General features: G+C 64.5%; 2 protein-coding genes across 2 annotated transcripts; one reads left to right on the top strand and one right to left on the bottom strand.

The window, feature by feature from the left end:
• The first annotated feature begins 6,950 nt into the window (after positions 1–6,950).
• Positions 6,951–16,558, top strand: OPLAH (5-oxoprolinase, ATP-hydrolysing). Its single transcript, XM_065895280.1, has 27 exons — positions 6,951–6,955; positions 7,414–7,637; positions 7,713–7,904; positions 8,408–8,507; positions 8,588–8,711; positions 8,797–8,992; positions 9,074–9,239; positions 9,347–9,485; positions 9,579–9,646; positions 9,774–10,039; positions 10,136–10,248; positions 10,340–10,510; positions 10,659–10,796; positions 10,888–11,026; positions 11,148–11,260; positions 11,447–11,598; positions 12,111–12,271; positions 12,350–12,451; positions 12,523–12,697; positions 14,328–14,512; positions 14,637–14,783; positions 14,869–15,003; positions 15,165–15,314; positions 15,442–15,599; positions 15,692–15,852; positions 16,007–16,104; positions 16,347–16,558. The coding sequence occupies exons 2-27, from the start codon at positions 7,467–7,469 to the stop codon at positions 16,491–16,493; spliced, it is 3,867 nt and encodes a 1,288-aa protein (XP_065751352.1). The 5' UTR covers positions 6,951–6,955; positions 7,414–7,466; the 3' UTR covers positions 16,494–16,558.
• Positions 16,559–16,682: 124 nt separating this feature from the next.
• LOC136136942 (sphingomyelin phosphodiesterase 5-like) lies at positions 16,683–18,129 on the bottom strand. The gene is given in 8 exon segments (XM_065895166.1): positions 16,683–16,895; positions 16,974–17,034; positions 17,256–17,397; positions 17,675–17,708; positions 17,710–17,742; positions 17,820–17,884; positions 17,887–17,982; positions 17,985–18,129. Coding segments are annotated over 8 exon segments (789 nt in total).
• Between the last annotated feature and the right edge of the window lie 1,233 nt (positions 18,130–19,362).

The raw sequence follows: 19,362 nt of genomic DNA, 5'->3' as shown, positions 1-19,362 counted from the left end.
TAATTTAGTCTCCCCTCTAACATGCTTAATCAAAGTTTATTTAATATATTTATTTTTATTTATTTATTTTGGCTGCACCGTGTCTTCGTTGTGGCACACGGGATCTTTTTAGTTGCAGCATGCGGGCTTCTTAGTTGCAGCGTGCTGACTTCTTAGTTGCAGCATGCATGCGGGATCTAGTTCCCCGACCAGGGATCGAACCTGGGCCCCCTGCACTGGGAGTGCAGAGTCTTACCCTCTGGACGACCAAGGAAGTCCCATCAAAGTTTATTTTTATAACTTACAGCTTAGGAGAAAAGTTGTTTTCAGGTAACAGCACCTTTAGCTAATATCATGTACATTTTTAGAATTGTTAAATTTGAGAAAACCTCTATCAAATTTCTTTTACGTACGAGCCCTAAGGTTTCAGGGCCTTTGGGGGCTCTTGTCTGTGACTAACTTAGATGGTTTTCGAATTGACGACACTCTTCAGCCAATTCCATTAGCTTGATGTGTAGTGACACACAGCACAGAGGGCAGGTGTGTTCCTGGCGGCCACTTCTACACCAGAATGACAGCAATAACTGAACTACATCAGGAAGTGAATGTTCCCCCCAGAACCACACTAAAGCCCTCCCGACTCAGCCTCCCTGAGTGGAGCCCACGAGCACCCCCCCCCCCATTCAGTGCAGCAGGGGAGGAAATGACCCCAAGCGGGTGGCAGTGGGAAGAGACAGCATTAACCGACTGTGATTAAATTACGCACTTTGCAAATTTTACAAAATGTGCGACCCTGCGAACACTTTGCTGGGGCCCTGGCCTGGAAGAGTCCCGAGCTGAGCCTCATGACTTCGCAGTGAATCTGTCCCCAGACCCCAGACCCCTTAGGCAGCACAGATGCATCTCAGCAGCGTCCCATCCCAAGAGGGGTCAACAGCCAGTTGGAAGCATGGCAGGGCCTTCGACAGACTGTCTCCATTCCGTCAGGCTGATGGGGATCCTGGGAAGACCAGTGAGTCCCGGGGTCATGAGCTCATTGCCGTGGGCCATCGGCTCTCAGATGGGTCCTTGGTGTGCATCACCATCCAGCGGGAGGTAAGGCACTTGGTAAGCCTGGGGTGAAGGTGCCGGGAGAGGAGCTGTCAGGGAGGCAAAGTCGTGTCCAGAATAGGGGTTGGTTTGGGGCAGAATAACTGCCCCTCCAGGTGGAAGGGGTGCGAGTGAGGTTGTGGGTCTCTGCTGCCCCAGGCAGGGTATTTGCAGTGGCAGAGGGGCCTGCCACCGCCTGCCACTACAGCCACCCCTCTCGTGGGCCTTTGTGTAAGCGAAGCTTTGATGTCTCTGTCTACGAATCCAAGGCCTGGCCCTTCAAGGGCAGTGACTGCTGCGTGCCTCTCCTGTGCAGCCACCCCCTGTCCTGTTTCTCCGCACGTCTCAGGGTTGCAGTAACTCTGTTGCAGTAACTCTGGGTCATGTTCCGCTGGCCCCTCCTTGGGCTTGTTGCTCTTGCTGTTAATTAGTCCAGTGGCTTGTCTGCAGCAGTTCTGTGAAGTCTGTTCCTCCACAGGGTGCAGCTTATGACGTCACTCCTCAGGCCCCCTCCCCCCTCCTTTTTTTTTTTAATAAATAAATTTATTTATTTATTTTTGGCTGCGTTGGGTCTTCGCTGCTGCGCGTGGGCTTTCTCTAGTTGTGGCGAGCGGGGGCTACTCTCGGTTGCGCTGCGTGGGCTTCTCATCATGGTGGCTTCTCTTGTTGCAGAGGACGGGCTCTAGGCGCGCGGGCTTCAGTAGTTGTGGCACATGGGCTTAGTTGCCCCCCGGCACGTGGGATCTTCCCAGACCAGGGCTCGAACCCGTGTCCCCTGCATTGGCAGGCGGATTCTTAACCACTGTGCCACCAGGGAAGTCCCCCCCGTCCCTTCTTATAGTTAAGCCTGGCTGCCCAGAAGTTGCGTCTGGGTCAGCGTAGCTTAGGGCTCAGCCACCGACTGGGCAGAGGTTGTGCTTCGGCTCCCGAGCCAGTGGCGCGCGGCCCTTCGCTGATGAATCAGGGCGTGGCTGAGGAACACTTTCAAGTCCGCCCCACGTCCAGCCATTGTAACAGGCTGAAGCATAGCCAGGTCCTAATTCCCAAAGACCGTGAATGTCACCTTCAATGGGAAAAGGAACTTTGCACGTATGATTAAGCTAAGGGTCTTGAGAAGGAGAGAGTGTCCTAGAGTATCCAGGTGGGCCCTACATGTTATCATGAGTGTCCTTATAAGCTGGAAGCAGAGGGGCATTTGGTTGCAGAAGCAGAGGAGGAGGAGAGGTGGCCTTGGAGGCAGACTGGAGTGAGGCAGCCACAAGCCGGGGAGCGCCGACTGCTGGCCGCGGCGGGGAACAAACTCCCCGCCGCCCCGGACCAGAAGGAACTGCCCTGGCTGACACCTTGATTTTAGCCCAAATGACTCCGTTTGGACTTCCGGCCCTTAGAACTGGAAGAGAATAAATGTCTGTTGTTTGAAGCCTTCGGGTTTGTGGTAATGTGTTTGAGCTTTTTTTTGGGGGGTGGGGGGCCGCTCAGTGCAGCATGTGGGATCTTAGCTCCCTGACCAGGGATTGAACCCACGCCCTCTGCGTTGGAAGCAGGGAGTCTTAACCGCTGGACCGCCAGGAAAGTCCTGTTTGAGCTCCTTAATAATTTCTCACCACTAGGATCTCCACCATCCTCCCCAACACCACACTCAGCGTCTGAGGAGCTGCTCAGCTATGCTGTGGAGCCACTCGTCCTTCCGTCTCACCTCCTCACCGCTGGCTGGGGTCTGGGGGAGCTGGGGCGGGTGGGAGCCTGCCCCTCCCAGAGATACCCCTGACCCGCGAGTGTTGCGGGGGAGGCCTCGTCTTCTCAGCTCGTCTCTCCCAGTTTCCTCTGCCCTCGGCTGGAGCCAAGCCCAGGTGCCCCGTGCTCTTGGCCACAGCCTCTCGGAGCCGAGCTGTCATGGTGCAGAGCAGGGCGGGGAGGGGCAGGTCCCGCTCTTCTTACCAAGAAGTAGTAGACCTCCGCGAATGACTGCTGCACGCCCAGAGTGACAGTCTCCAGAGTGACAGGGTCACTCCCGGAACTCCTGCCCCTGCCAGGCCTCTCAAGGTCACGGCTCGGCACAGGAACACTGTCACTTCCACCACGTTCCTCCGGTCAAAATAAGGCAGAAGGCCAGGTCAGAGTCCCAGGACTGAGAACTGGACGCACCTGTTGAGCGGAGACAGCATGTGCGCCTGAGTGGCGGCAGTGGTCAGCGGCCCTCTGCTCCCCAGGGGAGGCCACTGCCCGCTCCTCCAGCGAGGGAGGAGGGGCTGCTTCTGCCAGGAAGAGGCTCGTGGGAGTTTGGCAGCCTAAGATCCAAGTGTATCCGCTCCAAGTTCCCATCCCAGGTCTCAAGGCTGAGTCTGCCCCGGGACACTGCACATGCCCTTTCCTTTGCAACCCAGCTACTTGTATAATCAGCTCCTGTGTTTCCTTCAACACAGGAGGCTGTGCTAGTTTCCACTGCTATGGAATAGGTTGCCCCAAATGCAGTGGCTTGAAACTACATCCACTTGTAAACTCACAGCTCTGTAGGTCTGGGTGCAGCATGGCTGCATTTGGGCAACTGGACTAGAATGACTATTTCATGTGACTTCCTTTCAGCTTGAAGAACGTTCTTTAGTATTTCTTGTAAGGTAGGTCTGCTAACAACAGATTCTCTCTTTGTTTATTTTGGACTTTCTTTATTTCACCTTAATTTACAAAAGATCATTTTCAAAAATATTGGATTCTTGCTTGAGCTTTTTAATAATTTGAGTTTATCATCCCACTGTCTCCTGGCCTCCATTGTTTCTGATGAGAAGTTAGGTGTAAATCTTATGGTATTCTCTTACACGTGATGAGTTATTTTTATCTTGTGACTTTTGAAGTTTTCTCTTTGTCTTTCAAGATTTTGGCTATGACATATCAGGTCCTAGGGGCTGCCCACATGTCCTGCCTCGTGGCCCCCCAGCAGTGGAGAATCTCCCTTGCGTGAATCTCTCTGGAGCTTTGCATCCTTCCTCCAGGAAGAAAACCGTCCTTATATGGGATCTCCTGATTAAGCCAGGTCCGCCCAGAATAATATCCCTTTATACCTCAGCTGTGTCATAACACAATCATGGGCGTAAAAGCCATTCTACTCACAGTACTGGAATTATGCAGGGTGCGTGTGCCAGGGCAGGAAAACTTGGGGGCCTTCTTAGAATTCTGCCTACCACAGTCTACCCTCTGGCCTCCAGAGAGTGTCTGAGCTGGAAGTTGACTGCCCTGAGCCTGTCGTCGTTTGGGGGTAAGATCTCTAGTTCTGTCATAAACACTCTACTTCATAATCCTTATAATGAGGATTATTTCCCACTTACAGAAACCATTAAAATTGACATCACTTCCATCGAGATTAAGTGTGGCTGCTCCCCAGTCTCCTGGAACACTGCTCTCAGGACTGTCCCCCCATGCTCAGCACCGGTGAGAACTTCCTGCCAGCGTGCCACCCTGGAGCAGTGGGGAAATGACACGCAGATCCCAGGAAAACTACTGGTTAACAACTGGAAACAGCAGACCCGCAAAAAGGAAACGACGATGTGAAATAAACAATAATCATAATGGAAGAAATGACACAAAATAACGGCAGCTACACAGAGCCGCCCCACTGGAAGACAGACTGGGTGAAGGAAAGAAGTCCTTTATACGATCTCAGCGGTAAACCCTATTGTTGTCCTTGAGGGCGGCCCCCCTGCCCCCAGGAACCTGCTGTCCTCAATGTCTCCTGGGACCTCCCTGCTCCCTGCCCTCCCCGCCCATTCCCTGAGGTGTGGCCCTGAATGTGGTGCCTCGTCCTCCCTGTGACAGTGACACTCCCTACCACCCCAACAGCAGGACCACTTTTGCCTCCAGCTTTGCCCTGAGGTGCTCGTTGGCTCACCCCACGTCCCCAAGCTCTGACCCACCTTTGCCTCCACAGTCCAGCTCCCCCTTGCTGTTGGGCCAGACATGCCCCCTCCCTCAGGGCAGCTCAAACATCCACCCTCCCGACCCCTTCAGATGCTGTGCTGGCCACGACCGCCTCTGGGACTGTGCCCAGTCAGCCAGCCCCACAACATGGCACGGGCAGCTGGTGGCCAGTGGGTGGCCAGATGGGTGGGGAAGGATGCCTGAATCTCGCAGCCCTCTACCTGCAACACCGCCATCCTAGGCTGGGATGCAGAAGCTTCTGTCCTCCAGGAGGAGCTTCCCAGGGGGACTCCAGGCCTGAGGCAGGTCTGGGCTCCTCTAGTCATTCAACCCTCAGGGGCCCAGAGGTCAGAGGTCAAGTTCACCCTGCTCCGGGTGCTCGGAACCGCTGGGTCCGGGCTCTGAAGCCCTGGAATGCGGCTGAGGCACGGGGGTGGGGGCAGTGCTGACCTCACAATGGCAGGGTCCGCTGCCCCTGGCCAGCCCGCCGGCTGCCGGCAGCTGCCGCCCACCGATGCCGGGCATGTCCCTCCTCAGCAGCTGCGAGGGCCTGCGGCAGGAGATCCAGCGGCTGGCACGGGAGAACCAAGAGCTGCGGCGGCTCCGGCAGCTCATCCAGGAGAACGAGGAGCTGAAGCTGGTGCTCAGGAACCAGGGCATCGGCCTGAGCTTCTGCAGCTCCGGGCTCCTGGCCGAGGTGACCGCCAGCCCCCGCCTGCCCCGGCGCAGAACCATCAAGTTCAGGGATGCTGAAACAGGTGCGTGGGCCAGGGCCGTGGGGGTCTCCTCAGGGACCCACAGGCTGCACTCATTGAGCCGTGCGGGACAGCGAAAAGTGGGAGAAACCCCTGCTCCCGTGCGGCCATGTCCTGTCAGGTGCTGACAGGTGCTGTGGAGGAAGGGGCGAGGAATGGAGTCGGGGGGCTCTTTTAGGGGTGCAGCGGGGAGAAGGTGACATCTCTGAGTGACCTCAGAGCAGCGCTAGACTGAAGTGATGCCCCATCATACAGAGGATGTGAGGCGGCCAGAGGCCACCAGTCCGTGGGGAGCCCTGCTGCAGCCTGGGTTGTGGCCCAGACTCTGTGCTCTCACAGCAGCCAACCTCCCTCTCTCCTCCTGGGACCAAACAGGCTTCAAGGGCCAGCAAGGCTCAAGGAAGCGGTAAAGTCTGGGGTGGGATGGGGCCAGAGCATGGACAGTGTCCCTGCCTGTCTGGCCACCTGTCTGCCTGGCCCGTGAGGTGAGGTGGCCCCTTCACCTGCTGTTCCTCTGCTTGGGAAGGCCCCTATCCCCCACCGTTCCTCTGCGGTCCCTCACAGCTCCAGCCCACCTCAGGCCTGGGCAAGCACCCGGGCAGCTTTCAGCTCGCGGGGAAACAGGCCGGGGAAGGGCAGCCACCCGCCCCGTGGTCCCGAGACTGACCACAGCATCTGGCGATATCAGCCCGAGCGTCGCGAGGTCGGCCTGGGAGGGCGGCGTGGAGGGCCCCCAGCCCACAGCGCCTGGTGCGCCCACGGGGAGTGAGGGGTTTCTCCAGGACGCCCCCCCTGCCCCCCCCCCGGGGGTCGGGCCACTCAATTCTGCCCTCCCGCGTCACCCATCCCCCACCCCGGGCCGCCACAACCGCCGCACGCTGGGGGGGCGCGGTCCGAGGTCGTCTGCGCTCCGCCTGCCCCGGGGCACCTGGAAGAGGGTACCCGGGGCGCCCGCGCTCAGCGAGCTCCGGACCGGCGCAGGGCCAGGCGGCCGAAGAGCCCAGGTGCCCGGGGGCCGGGCCGCGGGGTGGGGCCGCGCCGGCACGGCGCCGCCCCGCCGGGGATCTTGATGGAGACGCCTGCCGCCCGCGGCTCCGGGCCACCCGAGCCTGACGCAACCGGAGAGCCCGGCGGGCCCCGCTTCCGGGCTGGGGGAGGGCGCGGGCAGGGCCCGGAGCGAGTGCGGCCGAACGGACGGCGAGCGACCGGAGCCGACAGGCCAGGTGGGCGCCGCGCCAGGATCCTCCCCGCTCCCCTGTCCGCACCCCCGGCCCCCACTCGCCCCCACCGCTCGCTCCCCTTCGCCTCCCGGCCCCGCCCCGTCGCCTGCGCAGGCTCCGCCCCGTCCCCGTGTCCCGCTCGGCCTCTGCTCCAAGGTCGAGCCTTTGGGAAGTGGGCCTTTTCTCACCAGCCCCCAACCCACGTGCCTCTTCGTGCTTAAGGGCCCAGAAACCCCAGCCCGAGGGCTCCCGCCGCGCCTCCTCCTTTGCAAGGCCTGCTCCAGGCCCTGGGGTCCCTTGCAACCCTGCGCACTGGAACTGGGGAGTGGGGGTCATGAGGCCCTGCAGGACTTGCCCAGCTCTGGCTCCACCCAGGGCCCCTCATGGGCGTGGAACCCCTGTCTTCTCCCCATCCCAGGATGCCCCCCAGGCCTCCCTGCTGACCCACTGCCTCTGTCCAGTGCTCCCAGGACTGCCGGCTGAAGAGTCGCTGCTGGACTCCAGCCCCACCACCATGGGCAGCCCGGAGGGGCGCTTCCACTTTGCCATTGACCGCGGAGGCACCTTCACAGATGTCTTTGCCCAGTGCCCAGGGGGGCACGTGAGGGTCTTAAAGCTGCTCTCAGAAGACCCCGCCAACTATGTGGATGCCCCCACCGAGGGCATCCGCCGCATCCTGGAGCAGGTGGCCAGGGCAGAGTGGTGGGGTGGGGAGGGACCTTGGGGCCAGAGGCCTGATGGCTGACCACGTGGTTCCCAGGAGGGGGGCATGCTGTTGCCGCGGGACCGGCCGCTGGATACCAGTCGCATCGCCAGCATCCGCATGGGCACCACGGTAGCTACCAACGCGCTGCTGGAACGGCGCGGGGAGCGGGTGGCACTGCTGGTGACTCGCGGCTTCCGAGACCTGCTGCATGTGGGCACCCAGGCCCGTGAAGACCTCTTTGACCTGGTGAGTTCATCCACGCCAGCAGGTGGCCAGCTCTGCAGCGCACGTTTTCCCTGGAGTGCCGTGGCCCCTCAGGGAGGGCGGTCCTTGGAAGGGTCAGTGCCAGCCCAAGACCACCAGCTGATAGAGAGGAGGTTCCGGGCACTCGTAGTGGGACGCTGCGTCCCCCTAGCCCTGACTGGTCACGTGTTGTCCTATGCCTGTCTGCCGCTCCGCCCAGTCTTGGACCCTGACCCTCACCCCCACAGTTGGGCTCTGGGAAGGAGCTGCCTTTGTGGGGGTGGGGCAGTTGGCGGCACTCAGAGGCCTGGGGGCAGAGAGCCGCCCCCCGGGTGGGCCTTCCTGGGGCCACCCGCTCTGACTGTGTCACCCTGTCTCACTGTGTCTCCTGGGCCTGTGGACTGGCCTGTTGGGACACATCTGCTCACCTGCATTGCCCCACCCGTGCAGGGCCCCAGCAGGGACCCTCAGGCCTGGAACTCCTCTGAGCCTCTGCCTGCCCTCAGGCCGTGCCCATGCCCGAGATGCTGTACGAGGAGGTGCTGGAAGTGGACGAGCGTGTGGTGCTGTATCGAGGGGAGCCAGGTGCTGGGATGCCCGTGAAAGGTACGGATGCCCGAGTGTCGGGGCGCAGGGCAGCAGGCCCAGATGGGCCTTTGACGGGGCAGCGGCGGGCTTCCCTGCAGGCCGCACAGGGGACCTGCTGGAGGTGCAGCAGCCTGTGGACCTGGGGGGCCTGCGAGGGAAGCTGGAGGGGCTCCTGTCTCGAGGCATCCGCAGCCTGGCCGTGGTGCTCATGCACTCATACACGTGAGTGTGGGCTGGCTGGGGGTGCGGGCGGCAGGTGGGCCAGCGGGTGGGCAGGCAGCTCAGCGGCACTCGGACGCCATCGTAGGTGGGCCCAGCACGAGCAGCAGGTGGGCGCCCTGGCCCACGAGCTGGGCTTCACACACGTGTCACTGTCCTCGGAGGCCATGCCCATGGTGCGTATCGTGCCCCGGGGGCACACTGCCTGCGCTGACGCCTACCTCACACCCACCATCCAGCGCTACGTGCAGGGCTTCCGCCGTGGCTTCCAGGGTCAGCTCAAGGTGAGGCCCCCCGCCGGCCCGCCCCTGGCCACCCCCGCCCTGCGCCGCGCTGCCCCTCACTGCCCACCTGCCTGCCCACAGGACGTGCAGGTGCTGTTCATGCGCTCCGATGGTGGCCTGGCGCCCATGGACTCCTTCAGTGGCTCCCGCGCTGTGCTCTCGGGCCCTGCTGGGGGCGTGGTTGGTTACGCAGCCACCACCTACCGGGTGGAGGGTGGCCATCCTGTCATCGGCTTTGACATGGGAGGTATGAGGGCCTGAGGGTGGGGTCCGGGGGAGCCTCAGATGCCGGGCTGGGCAATGTCAGGCACCCAGGTCTGTGGGATGACCCCTTACCACCCCGTCTCCCACCAGGCACGTCTACCGACGTGAGCCGCTATGCTGGCGAATTTGAACACGTCTTCGAGGCCAGCACAGCTGGTGTCACCCTCCAGGCCCCCCAGCTGGACATCAACACTGTGGCAGCTGGTGGGGGCTCCCGCCTCTTCTTCAGGTCAGCCCCGTCCCGCACCTGGGCGGGACCCCCAGCCCTGCCTCCCAGCCCTGCCTCCCAGCCCACCTCCACCTCCAATTCCCCTCTCCAAAGGTCAGGCCTCTTCGTGGTGGGGCCAGAGTCTGCAGGAGCCCACCCTGGCCCCGCCTGCTACCGCAAAGGTAAGAGCTGGCATGTGCTCTGCCAGTCCCCTTCCCACACGGCCCCGGCCCAGCGACCCCTCCAGCCCCACCCCCACTGCCCGCTCCCGGCGCTCACCTCCAGCCCCACACCGTGCACACCTCCCAGGAGGCCCCGTGACCGTGACGGATGCTAATCTGGTCCTGGGTCGCCTGCTGCCTGCCTCCTTCCCCCGCATTTTTGGGCCGGGAGAGGACCAGCCACTGTCCCCGGAGGCGTCCCGAAAGGCCCTGGAGGCTGTGGCCACTGAGGTCAACAGCTTCCTGACCAACGGGCCTTGTCCGGCCTCCCCACTGAGCCTGGAGGAGGTGGCCATGGGGTTTGTGCGTGTGGCCAACGAGGCCATGTGCCGGCCCATCCGTGCGCTCACGCAGGTACAGCCGCCTCTCCCCTCGCCCAGGGGTGGGGGACAGGATGGGGGAGGGCCGGGCGGGGCAGGGTAGGCCACTGATCCCCTTCTGGCTCCCCAGGCACGAGGCCACGACCCCTCGGCCCACGTGCTGGCTTGCTTTGGGGGAGCTGGTGGGCAGCATGCTTGCGCCATCGCCCGGGCCCTGGGCATGGACACCGTGCACATTCACAGGTGTGTCTGGGTGTGGTGCGTGTGTCCTGGGGCCGGGGGGCCACTTTGGGAGGCACCCCACCCTTTCGCTGTGCGGTCCCTGTCCCCCTAGGCATAGCGGGCTGCTGTCAGCACTGGGCCTGGCCCTGGCAGACGTGGTACACGAGGCACAGGAGCCCTGCTCCCTGCCCTATGCTCCCGAGACCTTTGTGCAGCTGGACCAGAGGCTGAGCCGCCTGGAGGAGCAGTGTGTGGATGCCTTGCGGGCCCAGGGCTTCCCCAGGTGGGGCTCCGGGGGCTGCCGGGCCAGGTGGAGGGCCTGCCGCATCCGAGCCGCTTCACTTGGGGCCTCTTCGGCGGCAGTCAGGGAGGGGTGGCCTAGGTGTCCTCAAGGGTACCCAGTGCGAGTGCCCTGCCTGTCGCCGTTGCAGGGCTCAGATCAGCACCGAGAGCTTCCTGCACCTGCGCTACCAGGGCACGGACTGCGCCCTGATGGTGTCCGCCCACCAGCACCCGGCCACTGCCCACTCACCCCGAGCCGGCGACTTTGGGGCAGGCTTCGTCGAGAGGTATGTGAGCTCCGCGTCTTGGGAGCCCTGGCTGGCGTCCGCTGGCCTGGCTGCCCGCCCTGATGGCTCTCCGGGACCTCCGGGTGTGCAGGTACATGAGGGAGTTTGGCTTCATCATCCCTGAGCGGCCAGTGGTGGTGGACGACGTGCGGGTGAGGGGCACTGGCCGCAGTGGCCTTCGCCTCGAGTACGTCCCGAAAGCCCAGAGTGGGCCTCCCCGGGTAGACAAGGTTGGTGGCCCTGCCTGTGCCCGTCCACCCACACCCACTGGGACACGGGGACAGGTGTGGAGGGGGAGACGCAGGGAGGGCACCGGCCCTAGGAACTTCGCTCACCTGACACCCTCCTCAGACGACCCGTTGCTACTTCGAGGGGGGCTACCAGGAGACTCCCGTGTACCTGTTGGGCGAGCTGGGCGCCGGGCACAAGCTGCAGGGGCCCTGCCTCCTCATTGACAGCAACAGGTGGGCTGAGGGCCGGGGCCACGGCTGCCGGGGCTAGGGTGACCCGTGGGGCCCAGGCTGCAGGAGTCTGAAGGGCTCTCGGGTCCCTTCCTGGTTGGGCTGCTTCTGGGCCTGGGCACGTGGGGTCCCTGCTTGGAAGGGGTGTGTGGCCTGGCTCCTGCAGCCCCTTTGCTGCCCTGCCCGCAGTACCATCCTGGTGGAACCAGCCTGCCAGGCGGAGGTGACTGAGACTGGGGACATCCGCATCTCCGTGGGGGCTGAGGCCCCCGGCACGGTGGGTGCCCAGCTCGACCCCATCCACCTGTCCATCTTCTCCCATCGCTTCATGAGCATTGCTGGTGAGTGGCTTCCACCATCCTGCTCCCCCGCCCCGCTCCCTGCGGCGCGCCAGGCAGGGGTGTGCAGAGAGAAAGCGTGAGCCGGGGGAAGGGGCGGAAGCGGAAGCCGTCCTGCGGTGGTGCAGGCAGTGTGGCCCTGGCCCTGGGATGGCACAGCCCCGCTTGCACTGCAGGCCCTGGGCAGGGTGGGCGCTTTTCTCCTCCCGGCACCACGCGATCTGGGCTCTGCACGGTGAACCCAGGCTCTGTGTCTCAGCACCAGTTTCTTAATGTGCGAAGCAGGGCGTAGGGTTGGTGGGGGCGCCGGGCAGTGGGGAGCAAGGGGGTGCTCTTCACGAGTAAGACGTGGCTCGCCCATGGCCTCGCAGTGTCTGGGTGGACCATCGCCCGCTTCGGGTCCTGGGTCCGGGACTCAGAGGCCTTGAAGGCGGTGGGCCCTGCCTCTCCGTACCCCGGGAATGCGCTGTGGATGGGGTGGGGCCAGCGGGCATCTGGTCACTCTGTGTCCCCAGAGCAGATGGGCCGCATCCTGCAGCGCACGGCCATCTCCACCAACATCAAGGAGCGCCTGGACTTCTCCTGCGCCCTCTTTGGACCTGACGGGGGGTTGGTCTCCAACGCCCCTCACATCCCTGTGCACCTGGGTGCCATGCAGGAGACGGTGCAGTTCCAGGTTCGGCGGGCCCCTCTCCCTGCCCCCCGCCCCTTGCGCAGGCCCCCTCCCCACTCTGCACCCGTCTCCTGGCTTCAGATCCAGCACTTGGGGGCTGACCTCCATCCCGGCGACGTGCTACTGAGCAACCACCCCTGCGCGGGGGGCAGCCACCTGCCAGACCTGACCGTCATCACACCGGTGAGGGTCGCTGCCCAGGTACCTTGGGTGGTAGGGCCGCCGGCGCCCCTGACTGTTGCCCTCACCCCTAGGTGTTTTGGCCGGGTCAGACGCGGCCTGTGTTCTACGTGGCCAGCCGTGGGCACCACGCGGACATTGGGGGCATCACACCGGGCTCCATGCCCCCCCACTCCACCACCCTGCAGCAGGAGGGCGCCGTCTTTCTGTCCTTCAGACTCGTCCAGGCGGGTGTCTTCCAGGAGGAGGGTGAGTGGGAACGGGTCTGGGGTGGGGCTGAAACACCTGGCCGCTTCCTGCAGCCAGGCTGGGCTGGACACGGGGATGCAGCCCCCGCTGCCCCCCTCCCCCCTGGCCTAGGCCGGCCTCCAGGCTGAGGGAGCTGGTCGGTGACCCCCCAGGGTGGTTGCAGATCGCCTCTCAGAGGTGATCAGACGAGCTGAGCTGAGTTCTGCCTGGGTCCAAGGAGGCCTGGAAGGTTTGGGGGTGGGGAGCTGGCCAGGACACCCAAGGGATTGGGCGCAGGAGGGGAAGGAGCCTATTTTAAGGTGGGCGGCTGCTGGTGGCGTTTATGATTTGCACTGGGTTTGCACTGGGTCTGGGGACTGCAGAGACACGGCAGCACCAGCGGCCAGGGGCTGCAGGCTCTCGGAGAGCTTTCCTGGGCCTGGGTCAGTCACTGGGCAGCCGTGAAGGGCTTCAGCTGGGCCTGAGCTGCCTGTGCACCAGGCAAGTCCCCCGCCTATGTGCAGGGCGCATGGAGGCTCCTGCAGGCCAGGCAGGGGGCGTGGGGTGGGGGCAGCTGCTCTCGCCCTGGAAGATGCTGAGCCTCAAGCTGGGAAGCAACGGTGAGGGTGTTTTGGAGGTCAGGGTTGCTAAGTGGTGGGATTTGGGCAGCGGGGAGGGAATCAAGTTTGGACAGCTGTAGGATGGAGGTCCTGGCACTGCAGTTGCCAGGAAGGTGGGACAGAAACTGCAATGGGATCTGGGGGTCAGGGACAGCTGGTGTGAGAGCCCTGGGGGCATCCCAGAGTGAGAACAGGTGATGTGGGCAGGGTGGAAGGTGGGGTAACAGAGCCACGGGCAGCTGTGGGTGCTGAGAACACGAACAGAGTGACTGAGGCCTGGCTGCTCCCTTGGTCAGTATGGGGTGGGGGCAGAGGGTAGGGGTCACCGAGGGACCTGTGCAGGCATGTCTGGCAGAGGACCCAGTGGCCAGGGAGCCTGGGAGGACCCTGATGCAGACTCAGGAGGGGAGCTTTCCCGAAGCAGGGAGTGGTCCACGGGGCCAGAACCTGTACTGCTGCCCGAGGTGGACGCCTTGTCCAGATCTTTTGGGGGCGGTGGCGGGGCGCACAGGCAGCCATGCTGGCGCTCTTTCAAAACGACTGGCTGTGGCGGTGAGTTCGGGGCCCCAGGGCTGAGGGCAGTGTGAGTGTGGGAGGGTTAAGGGAAGTGGTTTTTCCTGCTGGGAGAGGGGAGGGGAGCCCAGAAAAGGCTGGAGCGTGTGGGCCAGGTGGTGGGGAGGTAGGGCAGGAGAAACGAAGGAGGGAGGAGAGTTTGCTGAGGGAACCTTCCCCCTGCCCCGCCCCCTGCCCCGGGTACCTCCAGCCCACGTGAGATCATGGTCACGGTCAAAGCTGCTTGTCCCATCCTAGGGTGCCCTGGGGCATTGTGGTGTGGGAAGAAGGTTCAGTAGCTGATGGAGGGAAGCTGGGGATTTTCAGGGACCTGGAAGAGCCAGCAGGGTAGTGGGGAGCCAGTGATGGGCCAACATGTGGTCCCTGCAAGTACCCCAGCAGAGAAGTACAGCAGGTGGAGCAGGGCACCAGGTCGCCCTGGGACTTTGAGTGGCTCAGTGGCGATCCCATCCATTCAGCGGTAACTGAAGCCCTGCGGGCACCAGGCAAGATTCCAGGCTGCAGCGGAACACGGAACCTGCACGACAACCTGTCAGATCTGCGTGCCCAGGTGGCAGCCAACCAGAAGGGCATCCAGCTGGTGGGCGAGCTCATTGGGCAGTACGGCCTGGATGTGGTGCAGGCCTACATGGGCCACATTCAGGTGGGCTGGGGGGGAAGGAGCAAGCCGGCAGCTCTGTGCCTGCCCCAGGCAGGTGGACGGAGGTGGGGGGCACCTGGCCCACCTGGAAGGTGGCGCGGCCGTTACTGAACATACTCTCCACCAGGCGAACGCTGAGCTAGCTGTGCGAGACATGCTTCGGGCCTTTGGAACCTCCCGGCAGGCCCGGGGCCTGCCCCTGGAGGTGTCTGCAGAGGACCACATGGACGACGGTTCTCCCATCCGACTCCGAGTGCAGATCAACGTGAGTGAGGTCAGTCTTGGGAGGACGGACCTCCCCAGGCATCAGGGCCGTGGCCGCCCGGCTGCTGACTTCTCCCCTCCTCTCTGGCGGGCAGGGTAGCGCGGTGTTTGATTTCAGCGGCACGGGGCCCGAGGTGTTCGGCAACCTCAACGCGCCTCGGGCCATCACGCTGTCTGCGCTCATCTACTGCCTTCGCTGTCTGGTCGGCCGCGACATCCCACTCAACCAGGTGTGCAAGGGTGTGCTGTGCACACGGACAGCAGGTCAACCCCAAGCCCCATGTCGCCCTGAGGGAGCCTGGGGCTAGGTCAGCCCAAGGTCGGACTGATCCTAGGGATGTGTGTGGTGTACCTCCCAACTCTTCTTGAGCACCGGCCCCTCTCCCCACAGGGCTGCCTGGCACCGGTGCGTGTTGTGATCCCTAAGGGCTCCATCCTGGACCCATCCCCAGAGGCGGCGGTGGTGGGCGGCAACGTGCTTACGTCGCAGCGGGTGGTGGACGTCATCCTGGGGGCCTTCGGGGCCTGCGCTGCTTCCCAGGTGTGGTGGGCCGGTGGGCACAGCTCTGGGGCTGCTGGGGGCGGGGGGAGGGGGGAGGGCTGCAGGCTGCGACTGGCCGAGAGGGGACGCACCCCCAGCCAGTGCAGCGGCCACTTGCCCCTGCCAGGGCTGCATGAACAACGTGACCTTGGGCAACACCCACATGGGCTACTACGAGACGGTGGCGGGCGGCGCGGGCGCGGGCCCCGGCTGGCATGGGCGCAGCGGTGTGCACAGCCACATGACCAACACACGGATCACCGACCCCGAGATCCTGGAGAGCAGGTGAGCCGTGCAGGAAGGGGTGGGGCTGAGGAGCCGGGCCTGGGCTGGAGCGGGGGCGGGGCGGGCTGGGCTGAGACCCTGGCCCCGCGCAGGTACCCAGTTATCCTGCGCCGCTTTGAACTGAGACTGGGGTCTGGGGGGCGCGGCCGCTTCCGGGGCGGCGATGGTGTTATCCGCGAGCTGCTTTTTCGTGAGGAGGCGCTACTGTCAGTGCTGACCGAGCGCCGCGCCTTCCAGCCTTACGGCCTTATGGGTAAGTGGCTCCCTTCCCCTCTCCCCCCAGCCCATCACGGCCCTCAGTCCCCCACCCACCTCCTGTCCCATCTACCCCCCTATTCCCCCACCAACTCCCCACGTCTCTCACTTCCTTGCCTCCTGGGCCACCCCCACCTTGCCTCTTCTTGCAGGGGGTGAGCCCGGAACCCGTGGCCTAAACCTACTGATCCGGAAGGACGGCCGGATAGTGAATCTGGGTGGGAAGACCTCGGTGCTTGTGTCCCCCGGGGTAAGGATTGCGGCCTGGCCAGGCCCATCCCCGCCCCCACCCCCAGCTGCCCTCATCCCACAGAGTGAATGGAGTTGCACAGATAACTAGAGACGGAGTTTAATTTGGCTCCTGAAGGATGGGGGCTGCAGACTCTGGGGTCCCAGCTGGCTGCTGTGGCCGCACTGCCCCGCCGGGGATGGGATGGTGGCAGGAGACAGGCAGAGCCCATCCCCACGCTGAACCTCTCCTCTGCCCCACAGGATGTGTTCTGTCTCCACACACCAGGCGGCGGGGGCTATGGGGACCCAGAGGACCCCGCCCCTCTGCCGGCGTCGCTCCTGCAGCCCCTAGCCTTCCCTGAGCGGGGCAGCGTCTATGAGTACCGCAGGGCCCAGGAGACTGTGTGAGGGAGGGCCCCGCACAATAAAGATCCCTGAAGTCGTCCTGTTCCAGTGGCGGCTGGCCAGGCTCACGTTCTGCGTCCCTGTCTGTCTTTCCACCCGTGCTGGCACCTGTCTCCTCCGTACCTGCCTTAGGAGGGCTTGCAAGTCCCACAGCCAGGTGGTCCGTAAGCCCCGCCAGGGCGGTGCTGAATGTCACCCGTTCCACCTCTTGGGGGCAGGAGTCAGGTTGAGGGGTCGCCCCAGCGCCAGCAGGCCCAGCACCCTGAGCTCTGGGCTCTGGCACATACTGGGCTCAGAACGCCTCCGGGTCCTCCTCGGTAGGTGATGTAGTCCAGGCGCCGGCCCGCCAGTGCTCAGGGAGGGCCTGCCAGGGAGTGGCGGCGCCCTTCCTCCTGCTCCAAGGCCCTGAGGAGGGTGGCAGTGTCACCAAGGTCAGGGCAGCCCTCCTTCCGGGCGTTGCCTGGCCCCCAGGTGGCCACTCACCTCAGCATCTCCGCGGAGCAGGCCACGGAGCGGCGGAGACGGCAGGATCTCAGCCGCGTTCCTGGGGAGGGCGGAGGAGGGCGGGGAAGGGCGGTATCAGTGGGAGCCTGGCCCGCGAGCCCGCCTTAGGTCCGTCCGCCCCCAACCGCGGCGCGTCCCCGGCCGGCGGCGGTCCCGGAAGCGGCTGAGCAGCTGGTGCCGCTGCTCCCGCGCCTGGTCTGCGGAGAGGCCGGCGCTCGGTGGGCGGGGCCGCCCGCCCGCCCCGCTGCAGCCTCTTCTCACGTAAGCGCGCAGTTGTCGAAGTTTAGGTCACCCAGGCGCACACTGAAGGCCACGGCCTCGTCACTTTGGCGGCTCTCAACCTCGGACAGCTCGGCCCAGTCCAGCAACAGCGTCCTCTGTGTGCGGCGCAGGAGCCCGTCCTCTGCGGGGCGGGGTGGGCTGGAGCGGAGGGACGGGGAGGGAAGGAAGGCTCAGTCCGAGGTGCCATTCTGCCTCCTGGACACCCAGCTGCGCCCGCGCCTTCCCCCGCCCCGCCCGGTCCCGATCTGTGAGCCCACCAGCACTCGAAGGGACTGGCGGCGCCTGGGGCAGTGAATAAACGGTGGGGGGAGGGGAGGTGCAGACAAGGATTGGGGCTCCGCGCAGAGTGAGGGGGGGGCGGCCCGCCCACGAGCCTACGAGCAGCCAGTCGGGCTCACCCCTCGGCGAGTGCGAATGCGTGCAGTGCAGGAAAGCCCACGATGCGGCGCCCGTCCGGGATGCCCAGCTGCGCTTGGGGACCTTCGCGCGTTCGACCCCATGCCCCGCCCCCTTCCGGGTCCCGGAGCGCCGCGGCCGGTGGGCGGGCACCTGTGCAGAAAGTAGTCCCTTGGAGGCCAGCGCATCCTCGCGACGTGCGTGAGGAAGGACTGGAAATCTGCGCGTAGCAGCGGGTAGCGCGAAGCCAGCAGCAGCCCGCTGCCCAGCAGCTTCAGGTGTAGCCCGGGCTGCAGGCCGAATGTGCCACGTCGTACGACACCGGGCCCAGATTGGGTGCCAGGCGGCTCAGCAGGCGTCGCTCTGCGCGAAGATGGAACACGTCCTGCAGGCACATGAAGTCCAGCCTCGCTGGCACGGCACCCCTGCACTGACCAACTGCAGCCGGTAGCCCCATAGGGCGAATGCCGCAGGCCGGCAAGCAGCACGGCGCCCACGGTCTCGGCCCGCCTCTGGTTGTGCGCCAACCCGTCGGGGAGCAGGCACAGGTTGACGCCGAAGACGCCGAAGCTGCGCGCGGGCTCAACTGGGGGGGCGCCAGGGCGTGGGGGGCGCCCAGCACTGCGGAGGGGGCTGGTAGCAGAAGGGACGGCGCCAGGCTTGCAGCAGCAGGTCCGGCAGTGCCACAGGCAGGCCGACAAGCAGCGGCAGCGGCAGAGCCGCTCCGGCGCTCAGCCAGATCTGGTCGCTCGGGCGTGCGGCCGGCGCCCAGCAGCCCAGCAGCCGGTCCAGGGCCCAGCAGGCCGAGAAACGTAGCGCGCGGGCCAGGCCGGAGAGAGCGCGCAGCACAGGGTGCGGGCAGGGGGAGGGCCGTAGGGCGCAGGGCGTCGGGGGCCAGTCGGGCGGGCGTGGCGTGGCGCGCGGGGCTCTTGGTAGCAAGTCTCTCCGACGACTCACTGGCTTCCAGCGTGCGAGTCGACTCGTTCGTGCGTGCCCGGGAGCTGCAGGGGAGTCACAGGGGTCAAGGCCACGTGGCACAACTTGTGCGCGGAGGCGGCAAGGCGCTGAGCCCCCGCGAGCCTGGGGGTATGGGCACAGGCGGAGCCACCGGGGAAGCCGCCCGTCTCCTCACCCGCACGGAACCACGGCGGCGGTGGGAGAACAAAAGGGAAAGCGAAAGAGACCCTGGTCCCGCCCCAGATCCTTCTCGCCCCGCCCTCCCCTGAAAGCCGAAGGGAGAACCCCCAGACCCGCCCGATGGGAGCGACTTCTGGGTGCAGCCCACACCAAGTGGAGCGCGACACTTTTTAATGCGGGCCGGCGCAGCGACAGGGAGTGGAGCGCGATGCGCGCTGCATCCCCCTCTCCCTCCTCCCGCGAGGCAGAGCGTAATGGCCCCGGCGCTCCCGCTGCCCAGACCGCGGGATCTTCCCCACCCCGACCTGCTTCCCCCAAGTCCGAGGAAGGGGCGGACTCGGAGAGGCCTCACCAGCCACCGGCTCAGCGCCGGGCACCGCCCACAGTGGAGGCGGCTCTGTGACCCTCCCCCAAGAAGCTTCCAATCTGGGGGAAGGGCTGTTGGTTCGGCCCCGCGCAGCAGGCCGGGCCGCCGGGGCACGCGAGCCAGGTGGAAGCCAGCTCCGCATCCACGGAGCCTCTTGCACCCGCTCTGCTGCCATCCCAGGACCGA

Source organism: Phocoena phocoena, chromosome 17, assembly GCF_963924675.1.
Source record: "Phocoena phocoena chromosome 17, mPhoPho1.1, whole genome shotgun sequence".
NCBI classification, from domain to species: Eukaryota; Metazoa; Chordata; class Mammalia; order Artiodactyla; family Phocoenidae; genus Phocoena; species Phocoena phocoena.
Note: the sequence above shows the minus strand (reverse complement) of the source record. Positions and strands in the feature narration are given on the sequence as shown.